Source organism: Gossypium arboreum, chromosome 2 (assembly GCF_025698485.1).
Source record: "Gossypium arboreum isolate Shixiya-1 chromosome 2, ASM2569848v2, whole genome shotgun sequence".
Lineage (NCBI taxonomy): Eukaryota > Viridiplantae > Streptophyta > Magnoliopsida > Malvales > Malvaceae > Gossypium > Gossypium arboreum.
In genome coordinates, this window is record NC_069071.1 from 113029354 (window position 1) to 113048031 (window position 18678).

Sequence of the window (18678 nt, forward strand, 5' to 3'; positions counted from 1 at the left end):
TTTTAGGATGTTGAAATTAAATTATTGTGAGGAAAATTTTGGCTTTGCCTAAGTTAAGGATCTCTACGTTTAGAAATGGATATTCTCATATGATGTGTTTTTATTTTATTTTTTATTTTCCTTGCAAATAATTCATATGCAAAGCTGCTATCAATAACTACAAATATAATTGTACTATTTTAATAATTTATATTTTAAAATTTTTAAATAATTAAATCAAAATTTCATCGTTTTAAAGTGACTAAAGTGTAATTTTACCATCTTTTTCACTTCCACAAAAGAAAAGTTAAATTATGCGTCTTTACATAAGCTACTTTTTACCACTAATCATTCCTCTAATCATACGATAATAAAGACAGATGGAATTTGGTAGGTTGGATCATTTTAGTGTGTGGGTGAGAGATAAAGAATTAAAAGGAAGTTGGGTCCATTTTTTAACATATAATCATGCTTCTTCAACGTGCAAAAACTACCATAGGTTTGAATGCGAATCATTGATGAGGCTCTGTTTGGTAATAGACGTTTTAAGATTTTAAGTGTTCAAATTTGAATTTTAGTATGCATATTTATGTATCTATAGAGATTTTATTCTAGATTTTATTTTCAATTTAAGTTTTACCACATATGGATATTGATGTGGCCGTAAGTATATGAATGCATGGATTACTATTGCAATTCCATTTATGCATTGCACTATTAATTTGCAGAAATCCATCTAGAATGATATGAATCGAAAGTTGCTCTCTTTCGTAAAGAAGAGCGAAACATTACAAGGCGAAGCTATAAATTTTTTTTTGGAGAGATCAAAATCAAATTATAACTTTTTGGTAAACTCAAATGTAATTTTACCATTGTATTAATTTATAGCTTTATAATTTTTAAACAGGCTAAATTACAATTTTACCACTTTTAATACGTATTTATGTGTTTGTGGTATTCTCATTCTAGATCTTATTATGGATTCAAGTCTTACCATATGTAAATTTTGTCCAAATAGTTTCAATATATTCTGATATCAATTACAGTTTGATTCTAATCATAATTATTACTAATGCATTGATTGCAAACGTAATTTCGTTTGTATATTGTACTATCAATTTGCTTAAATCCATTCGACACTAAACGAAGTAGAGTCAATATTGATAACAGAAATCTAAAGTCACTCACTTTCATAAAGAACAGCGAAATAGACGAAGAATACAAGGTGAAGCCAGAATATTTTTTAAAAGATTAAAATTAAATTATAAATTTTTGAAAAATTAAAATGAAATTTCATCATTACATTAATTTATAATTTTTAAAAAGACTAAATTATAATTTTTCTATTTTCAAGAAATTAACACCTTGCGTACCCTTGATTGGATACTTTGTATTAAATTTTCATAGTCTCCCGTTAAGTAAAGCCCAAATCCACACGACTTAATTAGGTTAACTTTATAAACCCAAATCCGAAAATATTAACATTTATATCCCGAGCATCAATATAGTTATGAAATTACTAAAATATCTTTTTATGTATAGAGTAAATTATATTTTATAAGATTATTTTTGTCTTTTTCTGTTTTTAATAAAATAATATTATTATGAGATTTAAACTTGAACCACGTATATAACATCAAATTTTAATTTTGTCATTCTAATCAAAGTATCATTTAATTTTTCACTCACACCATAATTATGTCATAAATTTAATATCAAACGAACTATTTTAAAATAAATAGTGATTGAAGAAACTATATATATAAACTTTCCTGCTGTTTAGGATTTAACTCGACTCGACTTTAAAACTGAAAATAAAAAAGTTTTAAACAAAGAAAGGAAAATGCAAATACGGCATAGTTGGGACATCGTTGTTTAGGTGGTGAAAGAAAACTGCAATAAAAAGTAATGATATATTGTAAGCAAGAAGAAAATGGATTTGATTTTTCTATGGCCATTAGCTGTTTAACTAAGTGTATAATTATACTTTGTAGATGCTATGAAAACATCAAATGACGATTGGAACACGTGTTTTGGTCGACATGACAGACAACCAGTCCTTGCAATTCACGTAGTATGTCTGTCTGTCTAAATCTAAATCTCTCCTCCAATCTGGTGTTTGATAACAGTTTAGAATTTGGTAAGACAAATTGCTTAACAATGGCTTAATTGATACGTCAAGCTAGATTTTGAGTAGTTTCGATTGAAACAAACTAGGGTTTTTGTTTTTGGTCAGTCATGTGTCTTAGTTTCAGATGAAATGCTGCATTGTTTGATGATAGTTTAGGATAGGGATGTTGGTTATTCGGTTTTAATCGAATTATTTTGACAAAATTTTGATTCGATTTGATTAATTTTTAAAGTATTTTAAAAGAATTTTGATTATGGGTTAATTTGGTTCGGTTAAGTGGAATTAATTGATTTATGCCAATTAAACAAAATTGGTCAAGATCATCAAATTATTAGTAAGTTTATGTTTAAGTCACTCAACTTTTAAAAAGTTTTAAAACGGTCAATAAATTATTCGAAAGTTTTTATTTAAGTCATTATGGTTGCATCAATCGAAAGCTCTCCTTCCACTTCTCTTCTACATTTTAACCTTTTTAATAAAACGACTTCGAACGTCATGAATCTACGAACCAAAATTCAAATAAATTCCTTCTCTGAGCTCCGACACTGACCATCAGATTGACTTAGATTTAAGGTATGTTTTTCTATCCGTTGATGCGTACGGGTCCATCATACCGATTGTCGAATTGTCACTTCGATCTTCCTAGCTAAACTTTTTAAATAAAAGAAAACGTAACAACCCATTGATTTAAATAAAAACTTTTGAATAGTTTAGTCGCTTAAATAAAAACTTTCAAATAGTTAAATAATCATTTTATAATTTTTTAAAGTTAAATGACTAAAACATAAACTAACTAATATTTTGTGATATTATAAAACAGTTCAACTTTTAACTATAAACTCTAAATCAATGAAAATTAAGTTTTGTTGCGAATATTCATTCATAATAAACCTTGATTCGATTAATATAGTTATAAGTTTTATTAATTCGATTAATAAAAATTAAGTTTGAATATTAATCAAATTGACGAATGGGACCTTCTAGTGTGAGATTGTGTTTTCATGGTTGTTCTTTAATTTTTTTCGTTTGATTTTCCTAGTAACCAAACGGACGGTGGGAAATTTCGATTGATTTGAGTTTAGTTTGTGGATTGTGGAACTAATATTACACCAATTTTGGGAAATAATAGATTTTGTCAAATCAATCAAATTAGTTGCGTTTATGAAAACATGAAAATGTGATGCAAATGTTTGAAACTAAGATTTGATTTCGTAACAAGCTTTCATTCGACAACCTCGAAATTGGCCAACTCTATGTCGCTAGCCTTACCCTTGCTTTTGTTTTGTCTGTTTATTAAGGAATTTATGTTTTTCAAATTGAATTTTAATTCGATTGGAATGTGTATTATTGTTAATGGTAGAGAATGTGGGTTTGAGTGTGCTGAAGTGCATTATCTTCCCATTTATGAGTTGGGGACGTGCTATGGGCAGTTCTAAGTATTATGTCAAAAAGAATAGATATAATTAGAACATATAATGAGATGTTAAAAAAAGAATAAGGAATTTTTGCTCTTCGTAGGGTAGTTGCTCGGAAATTTTGAGATTTTAAATTTGAATTTTATTTATAAATCATATTTGGATGGATTAAATCATTATCTGTGGTCTAAATTTGACAATTATTTTTTTAGTCTAGGCCTTCAATTTAGCAATTGTTTCCACATAAGGGTTTGAACTAGAAAACTGTTTCCACATTGGACTTGAACATTTTTTTTTGTCCAAGTTAGTCTCTAAACTTAATAATTGTCCCCACATTGAGGCTTGAACTAGACTTGATCATAGGTCAGGTCACCCGACTCGGCCTAAAGGCTCACCTGAAATGTGGAAGGGTTTAGATAAAAAAATGAGGCTCATTTTCTAAACGAGTCAAGCCTCGGGTAAGATTTTTTGGCCCGAGCCAAATTCGACCCAAATTTGCAAAAAAAAAACCTAATGTTGTTTGTCATTGTTTTGTTGTCATTGCTATTATATTACTACTATTTTGTTGTTATTGTTTGGATAGTGTATAACTTTTGTTTTATTATTAATTTTGCTACTATTTTAGAGGTATTTGCTTGTTAAATTGCACTTAACTTAGTGTTATTTAAGTGTATATATTTTTAATTTATTCTCAATTTTTTAAAAATATTTATTTTAATGTTTTTAGTATATTTAATGTATTATATTTTTAAATTTATTTTTATCTAAATTAGCAATATAAAAAATTAATACGGACAAGCAAGAATTGGACAAAATTTTAGGCCTATTTTTTAAGCTGAGTTGGACCTATACCTATAAAACGAGCCTAAATTTCAATTGAGGTTCGCCCCGACCCATGATCACTTCTAACCTAAACTTTAGGGTTTTAAAAAAATATCAGAGATTAACTTTGATAATTGATGTATAAATATTTTAATTTTAATTGTAATTAAATTTATGCATTATACTAATCGATTTTAATTATAGTTATATAAATGTATTAATAGTAAGTAAATTTAAAAATAGGGTTTTCTATTTTCAAAACTTTTCAAATGTTCTATTTGTTTGGGAGATTTAAATAATAATATTTTAAATTTATCTAAAATAATATATTTTAATCATCAAATATTTTATTTTATTTAATATTAAATTAAAAATAATTAATTAGTAATCATAAACTGAAAATTTTTCCTCTTCATCGTAGGGGCACGTGGGCTATTTTCAAGACCAAAATCTTAGCCAGTTAGGCCGAAGCCCGTAAACATTTTATTGAAAATGGGTCGCCCATCCTGCTTCTTCTTATTTTTAAATTCATTATCCATTTAATATTATAAATAAAATACATTTTTTATTAATATTAATAAATTTTATAATCAAATTAAATAAATATTTTTTATTAAATAGTAACTCGGGTTAGGCAAGTTACATCAAAATAACTTGACTAATGAACATATTCAAACTATATCTAAACTAGTCAACTTATGGTACGACTATCGTTAACTTCAATAAAATCATGAAGTGAACACCTCCCTTGATCACTATCAACTAGCATATTCACGAGTTGAGTTATCGGTCAGGTTTGGTTGGTCTGACACACTATGGGCGAGATTTTAGAAAATAATATTTTTATTGTTAAATAATGAATTTGAATATGATTGATTAAAATTTTCGAATATTATCATTTAAAATAAAAATTTAATAAAATGTTAATAAAATCTCTAAAAATAAAAGAAAATGATTGCCATTTATTTTTAAAACTATAAGAAATATGGTTAATGATTGATAGCATCATTGATGGTGAATTATATTTTATATTTTAATGATACTAATACTTGATTAGATATCAATAAACAAGTGATAATATAAAATAAAATAAAAAGTCAAAGCAACCCCAATAGACTTTCCCATGTTAGCCTTTATTTCAACTCAAGTATGTTACTAAATCAATAAATTACATTATTAAAAAATCAATAAATAGCATGTCATATATATATATATATATATAAGTATTAGAAAAAAATTATTTTATAGACCCTTTCCACTACATTATTCATTGTTCCCTTCTAATTATTTAATGACATTTTAACAATTTTTTCTCTGTCATTAAGACATGATTTTGATATTTTTTTATTCTGAACCTCAAACTCAAATATTGAATATTAGATTCCAAATCCTAAACCTTGAACTTTGAATATCGAATCTTAAATTTTAAATATTGAACACGAACCCTAAACTCAAATCCTAGACCACAAACTCAAAATCTTAAATTTAAAGTTTAAGATTTAAAAACCGAGGTTGGGTTTGAGTTTAGAGTTTTAAATTTCGAATTTATAAATCAAGGCTCAAGATTCAAGATTTGAAATTTGGATAATGTGATGGGAAATAAAGAAAAAGAGAAGTTGGCCCTATTCTTAAGGGAAAGGAGTAAAAAAATATTAAAAAATTTACATTTAAAAATCCCAAAGAGAAAAGATTTAAATGGCTTTATTTTTTTGCCTTTTTCTTTTTGAATATCTCTTTGTTTTGTCAAATTTAAATAAATAAAGCAATTCTCAAGTCTCAATAAAATATTAACACCTAGAAAAGTTGAAAATTTTAGTTACAAAAAGGAAAAAAAAGGCATTTGAAAATTAAAGAGATTAATTTCACATATCACAATAAAAATTCATTTAAGATCTTAACAACTTTATTCTTTTTCCCTACCCTAACTACTCATTATATTAATTAATTAATTTTTTTACTCTAATTTAAGACTCTCGTAATAAAATAAAAGTTGGTCAAATTTAAGAAAAAAAACACAGCTAGCTCATTCTTCAATAGGCACGTGATCAAAGTCATAGGCTCCTCCTACTGCTTTGGAGGTTACGGTTTTATGTTCTATTTCACTCCCCAACAAGATTTTTTTCACCCCTCTCTCGCGGTACTACGCTATCGGTCATCCAAGAGTATTTAGCTTTGTAAGGTGGTCTTTGTTGATTCACATGAGATTCCATGTGCCCTATGCTAACCTAAACAACAAATGCAACTAACACAACTTAAACTCAAACTACACCTAATACGGTGAACAGCATTGACCATTAAATCATCATATGAGATTCAATATAATTATAAATTTATACTTTAATCTTTCAAAATTTATAATTTATGTCTAGAAAAAGCAAACAAACTAGTCATCTTTGAAGTTCTTCTTATATATATAACTTAATATTTTAAGAAATTAACTATTAAATTTAACAATGTAAATTATAGTAATAACATTCAAAATTACACCATATGTCTACCAATATATATTAGATTCCATGATCCTCTAAATGTGAGATTAACGAAAGCATTTCAACAAAAACCCAAAAGCAACCTTCCAAACAACAGAGTTAAACATAGCATCAACCACCATTTATTTACAGCTTCTTTTTTCCTTGATTAAAACCCAACATTGGGTTTCCATTTTTAACCTCGTTTTGACTGATTTACCAGTTTTTCTGTGTTTCCTTTTGTCTCTTTCCTTATCTTCTTCACCGCTTATAACCCCCTTTCTTCTCCTAGTTTTTTGTGGCGGCCTTTTTTTCCCTTTTGGAAGCTAAAACCAAGTCTTCTTTTGTTGTTTCTTCCGCTAGGATGTGACCCTTTGTAAGTTCAAGTTCAAATTTTTGAATTAATTGTTGCATTGTTCTCTCTCTGCACTTTCAAATTCTGGGTTTTTTGTGTATTTGGGATTTGTTTCTTCTTTTCAATGAATGGATTAGTTAATTCATTTACTTCCCATAAAGAATCTAAATTTGAAAACTTTCCATGATGTGTCAAAATTGCTTGAATTGGGTTGTTTAGTAGTATATAAATTTGGAGATTTACGTTCTTGGTGCATGAAATTGCCTTACCTGATACAATTTACAATTTGGGTTTTTTTTCTTAAATGGTCTTGCACTTTCTGGGTTTCTTTGGAATCTGTAGTGAATGTGTTAGTTACCTTTTTCTGTCAAATTGCCTGGATTGGGTTGTTTTGGAGTATATAAATGACTAAATGAGGAGGTATTGGAGAAAAATAGAAATTTTTTAAATATTTTTATATTTTTTTCAATATTTGTTGATGGGATAATTGCTTGATGGAGCTCATTAATTTGTTTGCTGTTTATGTTCTTGTGGCTTGAAATGTTCTTAACAAGTAACAATCTGATGAAATTTCGAATTTCGGATTTTGTATTTTGTATTTTGCTGGTCTGATCTTGTGGCATTTTATGGTTCAATTCAGGGATTTGTAAGATCATTTTGAGAATGTTTGATTAGTGCTTAGTGTGTAGTGTTTTCGGATTATGGGACGCGAGATGGTTGAGTCGTGGTTTGGTGGTTCGTGGTGGAATCCAAGGAAGAGTGCTTCAGAGAGTACCGACAAAGTGGTGCTTGGAATCTTGGCTTTTGAAGTTGCCGGTTTGATGTCCAAGGTGGTGAATTTATGGCATTCTTTGGATGATAGGGAGATCTTTAGGTTGAGAGAAGAGATTGCAAACTCGATAGGAATTCAAAGGCTTGTATCCGATGATGAAAGTTACGTTATGGATCTTGCATTGAACGAGGTAATCGAGAATTTTGGACATCTGGCGACGTACGTGGCTAGGCTTGGGAAGAAATGCACTGACCCTATATATCATCATTTTGAAGCCTTCATAAATGATCCGTTATTGAACAATATGGAGTGGTTTGGGTGGGAATATCGATGGAAAAAGATGGAGAAAAAAATGAAGAAAATGGAGAGATTTGTTGCGGTTACGATGCAGTTGACACAAGAGTTGGAAGTGTTGGCGGAACTTGAGCAAACTCTTAGGAGGATGCAGAGAAATCCCGAGTTAGATCGGGTGAAATTACTCGAGTTTCAACAGAAGGTTATATTGCAGCGTCAAGAAGTAAAAAACCTACGCGAGATGTCTCCATGGGTTAGAACTTATGATTACATTGTCCGATTTCTGTTGAGATCACTATTAACGATACTCGAGAGGATAAAAAATGTGTTCGGGACCAACCAAATGGTACCGGTTGAGAGGAATGATGATTTCGAATCTGTTAATAGTGATTATCTTTCACGCAGCCATTCCTTTTCTACTGTAATACCGTCTTCAGTATACCCTTCCGATCATAATCTATGTGGGTTCTCATCTGGACCTCTTGGCAGGTCATTCTCGAAGTCCATGTCTATCACTGGAAAGCATCGAACCAACAGCAAGCATCTACATTCTCATTATCACTCCACTGCTTTACACGGCAAGCAGCCACATTCGAGAACAAAACGAGCAGGTCAATCTGCGTTTGGTCCTTTTAAAGGATGCATGTTGGCAGGAAGTATTTCTCCCGTTTTAGATAGCTACAAACCAATTGGCACTATATCTACAAGGTTCAGCGGTGCTTACCCCAAAAATATCGACAATTTGAAGATGGAGCCATTGTCCCGTAGCTATAATATATACTCTAAGCTATCCATTTTCAATACCAAACGGTTGTTGAATGCTCCTATATCGACACTTGGTGGTGCTGCATTGTCTCTCCGTTATGCAAACTTGATTATTTTGATAGAGAAACTAGTTTCGTCGCCTCACTTGATCAGCGTCGATACAAGAGACGACCTATACACTATGTTACCTACCACTATGAGAAATGCTCTTCGTGTTAAACTGAAGCCGTTTGCAAAGTCTTTAGCTTCATCAATATACGATGCTTCCCTTGCAGCGGAGTGGAGCTTGGCACTAGTGCGGATTTTGGAATGGTTGGCTCCTCTTGCTCACAATACGATTAGGTGGCAATCCGAGCATAACCTTGAAGAGCAGCATATAGTTTCTGGGTCAAATATACTTTTGGTACAGACACTACACTTTGCGGATCAAGCAAAAACTGAGGCAGCTATCACGGAGCTTCTTGTTGGCCTTAATTACGTGTATAGGATTGGCGGAGCCCACAATGACAAATCTTTGCCAGAATCTGCTGGCAATGGCTGTGCCCAATATTTGCTCAAAAGGGATGACAAGAGATGACACTCAACTTCGTGAAGCATTTATGAATGCCACCCCGAGACTTGTTCCAACATCCACAACGAGGAAGAAGTCAATCCCATCATTAAGGTACTACATCGAGTTTTATGTGAAACTCGTCGTATCTTATTTCGGAGCAAGCCTTTGTTAATATATATATATATACTCATTTGAAGATGATAGATTCTTTTATCAGTTAATATAGTTTTTGTAAGCACCACATGTTCAGTATGTTTTTGCAGTTTCATTGCTGTTAGTCCGTTGTTTTGAAATCAAAAAGAGCTACGGTGACATTGATGTTGTAGGGTTGATAAGTCGGTTTTGTTTTCCCGAGCCATCAGAATTAGTTCTGTTTTTGGTTCTTCAAACAACTTTTACTCTTGCATACGGTTTTTCAGTTTTGCTTCCGATGGTTTGAGCAAGGTCCCGATCAAGTGGAGTGATGTTGCTCCCAAGCTTATAAAGGTATGAGGCGGTGCCATGGAACTTAAAGGCTACATGATCGTGAAGTTATAGTCTCGGCACATGACACAAAAGTTCGAGTCTATAGCCTTTCGAGTGATGCCCTAGCTCCTAGTGGCTAGACCAAGATGAACCACCTTGTGTGAGTTAATCCGATGCCTAAACAAATCCATTTTCAACATTCAAAGGAGCATCAACTCAAAATTCTGTCCTTTGCGATCTTGGCAATGTAGTCGGTTCCGTATGAGTTCAGATCGGTGTGTACCGTTCCAATAATAAACCAACGCAACAAATTTCCCTTTTCATATCGGTTAAAATTTTGGTCTGTAACGGTTGCATTGGTTTGAACTGGTGCACCGGTTGGTCCATGAATAATATTAAAAAATATAAAATTTTTAACATTTTACCATTATGGTAATAAATAATAAAACTTTTATCAGAATATTGTGCTTTGACTACTGCATGAATATTTTATATTTGAAATTTATTTAATATAATTTATTTTATATTGGTAAAATGTTTCTTTTGCATATATTAAATATTTTTTCAAAATATTAATAAAACAAAATGATACATCGCACAAACCGATACCTGTACGCACCAGCTCCAGTAAAAACACGAGCGAGTCAAATGTAAAATTTTGAGTTAACATTAGAATTTTAATCAAAATAATTAATTAAATATTTTAATTGGTATCTTGAAACCTCTTAAGTCGATTATCAGAAACATTATTTTTCTTTGTAAATCAGTTTCTCTCAATTTTTAGTGTTGAAATTGGTTGAATTGATTAAAAGGTAAATTCATGTTTCTCAATGCAAATCTTACGTGACATAATCAACATTGAATTGAAGTTTTTTTTGTTTTCTCCTTTTTTTACTTCAACAGTTGATTTAAAAAGAACCTCGCATATATTTTACTATAATGATATCTTTAAATAGATGTCATAGTCCTTCAACCTATTTTTTTTATAACTTAGTACTCTTGACAAGAGTAAATTATTGTCACACATTATAAGTATGTAATTTTTTTGACTAGAATTTATGACATAGGTTGTGGAGTGAATACCAAAGTCTTTAGAAACAGACTAATGATCGAATCGATTAAGTCATTAATTTATCGATCTGATTAATTCAATTAAGTAAATCACTAAAATTTTATAAAAATATAAAATATTAAAAACTCGACTTAATTGATTCATAGCAACTCCTAAATCAACTAGTTCAATATATTTCTGGAAGCCGATACGTAAATTGATCTAATCCGACTCAAATATTATTGGTAAACACTAATAACCAATAAGTTAAACATTCGGATTCCAAAACACTTTTTATTAAAAGAAGAGATAAAAGCATGAATTGGATATGATGTGATGCTTGTTAAGGCTAAAGCTGCCCAGACACCAACCATCTCTTTTCTACACCTGTCAGAAGAAACACCCATTATCCTTTTTCAACATAAATTTGTCTTATATTTGTAACTAATTTCTTGTATTAATTTATTTTATACATAATATTTAATGGATAAAATATTTTAAAATTATTTAGTGATATTAATGGACCAAATTAAAAAAATAAAATCTTAAATTATAAAAGATACAAATATTTTATTTTATTCATAAAAATACAGAATAAAGAATAATTAAAAATTGGTTTTCTTAAATTCAATATTCAGCAAATTAGTTTCTCTAATAAAATTAAATCATCATAATTATTGTTAATTTCGAAGGTAAGTAATTAAAGACAATTAATCACAAAATTATTATTTTTTGGCCAATTGTATATATTTTTTATTGGTAAAATAACAAATTTAACTCAAAGCTTACACATTTTGTTAAATCGGTCTTGATTTAATAAATTTAGTTATCAATATTTACGTATTTTGTCAATTTAGTCATTATTTAAGAAATTTAACTCGCATTATTAACACATTCTGTTAAAATTTACACTGAATATATAAACATTAAAAGCTAAATTTGTTATCATACCAATTAAAATTATGTACAATTAATGAAAAAATCAAATATTTACACCATGATTAATTATTCTCAATTGCTCGTTTTGAGATTGTCAATAATTAAATTACTCTAACATTTTTGAATGGAATAACAGAGAAAAATGTATTAAAATTTAATTAAATTGAGATAATATGAAAATGAATTTATACACTAGTTGAAATCACTCTTGTGGATTCTTTTTACAGCTTTTAAATTTTAATAAATTTATAAATTTAATTTAAATCATGAAAAGGTTAAAATAAATAATATATATCTTTATGGTAATTTTCAAATACATGGATTAATTATATATATTTAAAAATATTAAATATTAGTCAAATAAATTTTAAATCTATATATGAAATTAGATAATATTTACATGGACTGATGATATATGTTTATATATATATATTAAATTTATATATTGCTTCTTAAATTTAATTTAGATAAATAAATTTATCTAGTTTTAAATTTAAATTTAATAATACAAATGTTATCTTTGTGTTAATTTTTATTTGGTACACAGGCATTCGAAAAATTTTGTTGTGATAATATTTTTTTCGTTTGTACCGGTTCATTGGTCAATTAATGTAATAGTTTTTTCTAGACCGTTATCTTAGTTAGTTTCGATTCAACAAGTTTGATTGGTTGGTTTGATCCGATTCAAACATCATTAACAATGTTAACATTTTGGAATAACAGGTTTAACGATTTCCGACCTCTTATTATCGATTAGGTAAAAAAAAAGTTTAGTACTAACTAGGTACAAATAAATAAAGGTGTTCATGGGTTGGATCTAATATGATATTAGTACACTTTATATTTGTCCAAGCCTGACTCGACTGGAAATATGTGTCTAGAATTTTGCCAAAGTCTACCCATTTTTATAAACTATTAAGGGCTAGTTTACTATTCAAGTTAAAAAGTGTTATTGAAATGTTTGATAGTATTTATCATTACTGTCAAAAAATGCTATTGAGAAGATAAAATGTTAATTTTAGACATAATGTTATCAGGTAAAAAATTTAATGGGGATAAAAAGATAACTTCATTAAAAACACTTTTCCAAAAGCGGAAAACTTTTGGCTTGGGTTAAAATCCCAATTTAAAATCAATGTTTGGTTTAAAAAATTGCCTGTTTACCAATTTTTTGGAGGTAAACTATTAAAATAGTCACTTTTGTTTACTTCAGATTATATTTTAGTCACTTATGTTTGAAATGTTACGTTTTAGTTATTTACGTTATCGTATTGTAACATTGTAATTACTAAATCATTAATTGTAGTTAACGGTGTAACGATAAGCTAACGTGACACATTCTTATTTATTAATATCGGTGTTTAAAGTAAAATGAAATCAATTTTATAATTTATATACCACGTTTGACCTGAAAAAAGCTAATTTATATTTTTTTAAATTACTTACTTACAAAATATAATTAGAGTCAACTTGAATTAAAATCCGATTCACACAAAATTTTCATAATCGGTGTAACTTTCATTAATAAAAAATCATTTAAAATTAATTATAAATTTTTTTCAAATTAAATGGATTTTTAAATTCGATTTTAGTTCCTTTTTAACTCGAATAAAATTTAATATAAATAAAAAATATTTAAAATTTGATTTGACTTATACCTGTAGTACAATAAACCTGTAGTTTCTGTTTTGGGGTGAAAAAAACAGAAAACACCGTGAGACCGGCAGCCTGCATTCACTGAGATCCATAAGCCAAGAAAATGCCTGCCTATCTGCCTCCTTGTCCTCCTATATTTTAAAAGTAAAACTCAGAATTTGGCACTCTAACTTAAAAAAGAAAAATTGTCAATGATTATCAATTTTTAAAAATATTAAATTAAATTTTTAAACATTGTAGTTCGCATGTTAATTTATGTATATTTTATGATTTTTTTAATTTTAGACTTTTTTTGAATTATGAAATTTTATAACTTTTAAATTGTTTGTTAAAATAGAATATAAGAAAAATAGTGTCATACTAATACAAAGCATACACGGATTGTTACACCAATTAAAAATATATATATATTGTATTTTTTTGTGTGTTTGTTTTATTGTTCATATTCATAGTCCGTTATTGCTCCTTCCAATAATGTCATCTCCAAGATTCAAACTTGTGTTCTCTCATTGAAAATATGATGCAAAGGCAAACACTAAGGGAGATAGCACCCTAAAAATGAAAAGATTTTAATTCAATCACTCTAAAAATAATAAAATTGCACTTTTCCCTTTCAAATATGAAAAAAGATTCTATTTAGTTTCTCAAAAATATATGGTAAAATTACATTAGAATCTCTTAAAAGTTTTATAATTTAGTTCCGCCCCTTAAAAAAGTCTTTAACTTTACCTCGATATAATATATCTTAGCATTGCACCCAACATTTATTGATAAGTATTTCTATTAAAAATAATTTAACTATTTTTAAAATTTAATAATTAAATTTAACTGAAAAAGAAAAAAATTAAAAATATATAAATATTAGAGATTAAATTTAACATTTCACATTTAAAGAAAATAGATTCTTTTACCCCAACTTAGATTATTTTCCAATGACTAGTTCAATTAAGAACAAAGGGTAAAAATATAAATTTAAAAGATATAGGAAAGTGGCTGAGTCTTAATAAAATTTTAGACTCATTTGGTAGGTCTAAGTCTAGCCTGAAAAATGAGCATAAAATTTTGTCTAAACAAGCCTGTTCGTATTAAAAATTATATCATTTAAAAATATATATATATAATACATCAAAAACATTAAAAATATTAAAATAAATATATAATACTAACATATGTGTAACTTAATAATTAAATACATCTAAAATAATAGTAAAATTAATAATAAAATAAGAATTATACAATATCTCATTAATAACAACAAAACAGTGAAAAACAACAAGACGACAACATATTTTTTTTTCCGTTTTGCAAGTTTAAGTCGAGTTAGGACTAAAAAAACCTTACCTGAAACTTGACTCGTTTCTTAAACAAGATTTATTTTTTACCTAAATTTATTTTTTGAACTTATATTTTTTTTAAATCCTCTCACTTTACAATCGAGTCACCCGACTAAAAGGAAAGAGAAGAGAGAAAGCAAAAACAAATTGAGATGGGATTTGCGGGACAATTCAGGTGGGTGGAGTGAAATAGAAGGAAAGGAAAATGAAATCCAAAATTCAGACGTCAATCCCGCCTTCAATTTCTCCCTCACTTCTCCTTCCTTTCTTAACTAAAAAAATAAAGCTATTTTAGTAATAAAAAAGAAAAATAATTAAAAGAAAAAGCTGAAGCTGTTTTTCCCTCTCTTTTAACGACATTCATCACTGCATTTATTGTACCCTCAAAGGTCCCACCATGTGCCTTTTCAATTTTTCCACTAATTATTTATATAAATCATTTTATTATGGTTTAATTCCCCTTAAACTCTTTATACCTTTTTTCATATTTGAAATTTAGTCCTTAATCTCAGTTCAGTCGGTATTATTGTTATTACAGTAATGAGGACGGGGGTTCAGATACACTTAACTGTTTTTACTTTCAATTTAAAGGGTGGGAATGGGTTACGGGCAATGATGTTTAAACCAGATACACTTTCTGTACCTTAATCTCAATTCAGTCAGCATTATTGCTATTACAATAATTAGAAGGACGTGGGTTCAGATGCACTTAACTATTTTTTCTTTCAATTTAAAGGATGGGAATGGGTTATAGGCAATGATGTTTAAACCAGATACACTCTCTGTACCTTAATCTCAGTTTAGTCGACATTATTGCTATTACAATAATTAGGAGGACGTGGGTTCATATACGCTTAAGTGCTTTTTCTTTCAATTTAAAGGATGAGAATGGGTTATGGGCAATAATGTTTAAACCTGGTTAAAAATCAACTGAGATACTAGTTCGAAAAATCATTAAACCAGTTAACTTGAGAATCAATACAGACCAATTAAACTGATAAATCGGTGCACAAAGCACCTCAAAATAGTTTCTATATCATTGAAACAATTCATAAAGTGAGTTTCAAATGAATGGAGAAAAAGGAGATTGGTGAAAAGGATTATGAATGTATGACCACCTTCCTTGTGCTGCTTTTCAAGCATCAAAAGAATCAATTTCTATACCTTTTTCTATCCATAGATTTAAGCAATTATAGGTAGACAAATAAAACCGGTATATGTAAGTGTCGGATATGAATATATGTTTAATATAATTAAGTTTTTTTTTAAATTTTACATACATTTATAATGTTACATCTCGATATTCATAAACTAGTAAACAAAAGCAAATCTACTTAAAATGGAAAAATTACAAATTAATCTCTTCATAAATAATGAAATTATAAATATATATAATGATATTAAACTTTGACCCATTAAAAATTATAATTTAATTCTAAACCAATGAAAACAACTTTGCTTTGTTATGACTTAAAGTTACAACCTTTTTCATTTTCTATCATAATCAAATACCCTAAACCAACCAAAATAAATCTAATTAAACCCTATTTCTTTTTAAGAATAAACATCCAAAACCTTGGTTTGTTCATAAAAGAATAGATCAAAATTTCAAAAAAATCAAATTAAGTCATTTTAGGTTTAATTTTATGGAGTTATGCTTAATATTTTTTGATTTTTTTTCTCTTTGTTTAACTCAATTTTAGTTTTTTACATAAATTCTTATTAGTGTAGGTTATTTTAATATTATTTAACCTATGAATTTAGTCTATAAATATGCCCCTTTCCACTCTGATTAGTGTAGTTTTTACAAGTTTTCAGAGAATTTCGTGCTTACGATTTGAGCATTTTTATTTCGAGTTTTGGGGTTTAGTTTTATCTTCATCTTTTGTACTTTTCGTTTTTTCTATTTAATGAAATTATCTTTACCCGTGATTTTTCATCATTTTCAATGGGTTTTTTTTCCACTTGTGTTTAGTCTTTTCAATTTTTTCGTTCTTTAATTTATTCGTTGCTTAACCTGATTTATCCTCAACAAATTTAAAAAAAAAAAAGAAGAAGATAAATTTACATTTTATTTCAAATATTTTTAATTTTATACCAAATAAAATTATTTTTATTAATTTAAATATTCAAATCCATCTATATTTGAATATTGCTATATGCCAAACAATGCAAGTTGACTATGAAGATTTCTGCATGCTTTTGATTTGAAATTTTAACCTCAAAATAAAAAATAAGAGAGTAAAGCCAAGAAATTTCCTACTGACCAATTTGTCTATATATACGTGACAGGAGTATGTCTTTCTTTTTTTTTATTCAATATATATATATTTAAAACAGAGGTAAGATTTTGAATATGTTTGAATATTACTAGTTTTGTCTTAAGCTGCAGTATTTTTCAAAGGCCAAATAAGAGATTAACTATAAAATAATGAGGACCAGAGAAAAAGTTGGAGGACTGAGAAGGCACCGACAAATTGTTTTACTTTAAAGGGTTAGTAGTTAATATTTATATACACATGGTAGAGACATACTCGTATCATACGTGGACATATTATGTTTAAAGGGAGTTGTCCAAATAAACATCATTTGATTATCAAACTAATTACGAGTGTTCTTTTTATTCTCGAATGTTGATATACATGCATATATTATGTCTAAAGGGAGTTGTCTAAATGAACATCATTCGACTATTAGACCAATTACGAGGATTTGTTTTATTTTTGAATGTTGATATTAACAGCGAGGGATTTTTTTTTAGTAATGTTTTTTTAAAATTTGAACTTTGAATTTGAATTTTTTTTATATAGTACAATTTATCTTGTCATTGCAACACAAACATTTATTGGTGTTTTAATTATGTATATTTATTTGGCGATTGAGTCTTAACTCGATTGATATGACTATTGTTGCCAATACAGGAGGACATGGGTTCAAGTGCGCTGAAGTGGATTATCATTCTATTTATAGGTTGAGGAACGAAGAAATCCATCACTTTTGATATAGTTTTAAATATTATGGCAAAACTTAATGTTGTTAAAAAAAAGTATACGAAGAAATCCATCACTTTTGATAATTTTGCGGCAATGTCTTTTTCCTTTTTTTATTTTTGAAACGACTAATAATTGAATCAATCTCATTTTACGTTTTGATCATGCTCTTTGTGAGACAATATTTAAAACTACCCATAATTCTTTCCAAACCCATAAATAGAAGAATAATGCGTTTCAATACCCTCGAATCCATATTTTTTTTAGTATTAATAATAATAACTATGTCAATCGAATTAAAACTTGATGTATCGATAAATTTTGAAAAAAGCATTTGTTTGCAGCTTTAATGTTGAAATGATAATTTAGGTATAACAATAATAAAAAGAAAAGCATGATGGACATTGTCAAATATTTAGAATTCCAACCATGCAAGAATTAGAGATACCCAATTTCACCCGTTGGTCATGAAAACTTAAAAGAAAAGGAGACTATTCCACAACCTTTTTACTCATTTCATTTGGAAGGAGTGGAAAACAGCAATCATTAACACAACCACAGCCCCACCCATACTCACATTTCCCCCTTTTTCACCTTTAATCATTTCATATTCCCCAATCCTTCACATACTTAATTAATTAATAACCAAGGGCTTAAATACAAAATAACCCTTTAAACTACTTTTTTTT

The 18678-nt window shown here is 28.4% G+C and overlaps 1 protein-coding gene across 2 annotated transcripts; it reads left to right on the forward strand.

Annotated features, from left to right (window-relative positions):
- Nucleotides 1-6850: 6850 nt before the first annotated feature.
- On the forward strand, nucleotides 6851-10443 carry LOC108461803 (protein PSK SIMULATOR 1-like). Of its 2 annotated transcripts, XR_001867867.2 has the most exons (3): nucleotides 6851-7191; nucleotides 7811-9665; nucleotides 9974-10443. XR_001867867.2 is itself a non-coding variant. In XM_017761742.2 (2 exons), the coding sequence occupies exon 2, from the start codon at nucleotides 7872-7874 to the stop codon at nucleotides 9576-9578; it is 1707 nt and encodes a 568-aa protein (XP_017617231.1). In that variant the 5' UTR covers nucleotides 6851-7191; nucleotides 7811-7871; the 3' UTR covers nucleotides 9579-9889. The 2 variants fall into 2 exon arrangements, 1 of the variants encoding a protein (XP_017617231.1); XM_017761742.2 differs by lacking the exon at nucleotides 9974-10443 and having other exon boundaries at nucleotides 7811-9889.
- The last annotated feature ends 8235 nt before the right edge of the window (nucleotides 10444-18678 follow it).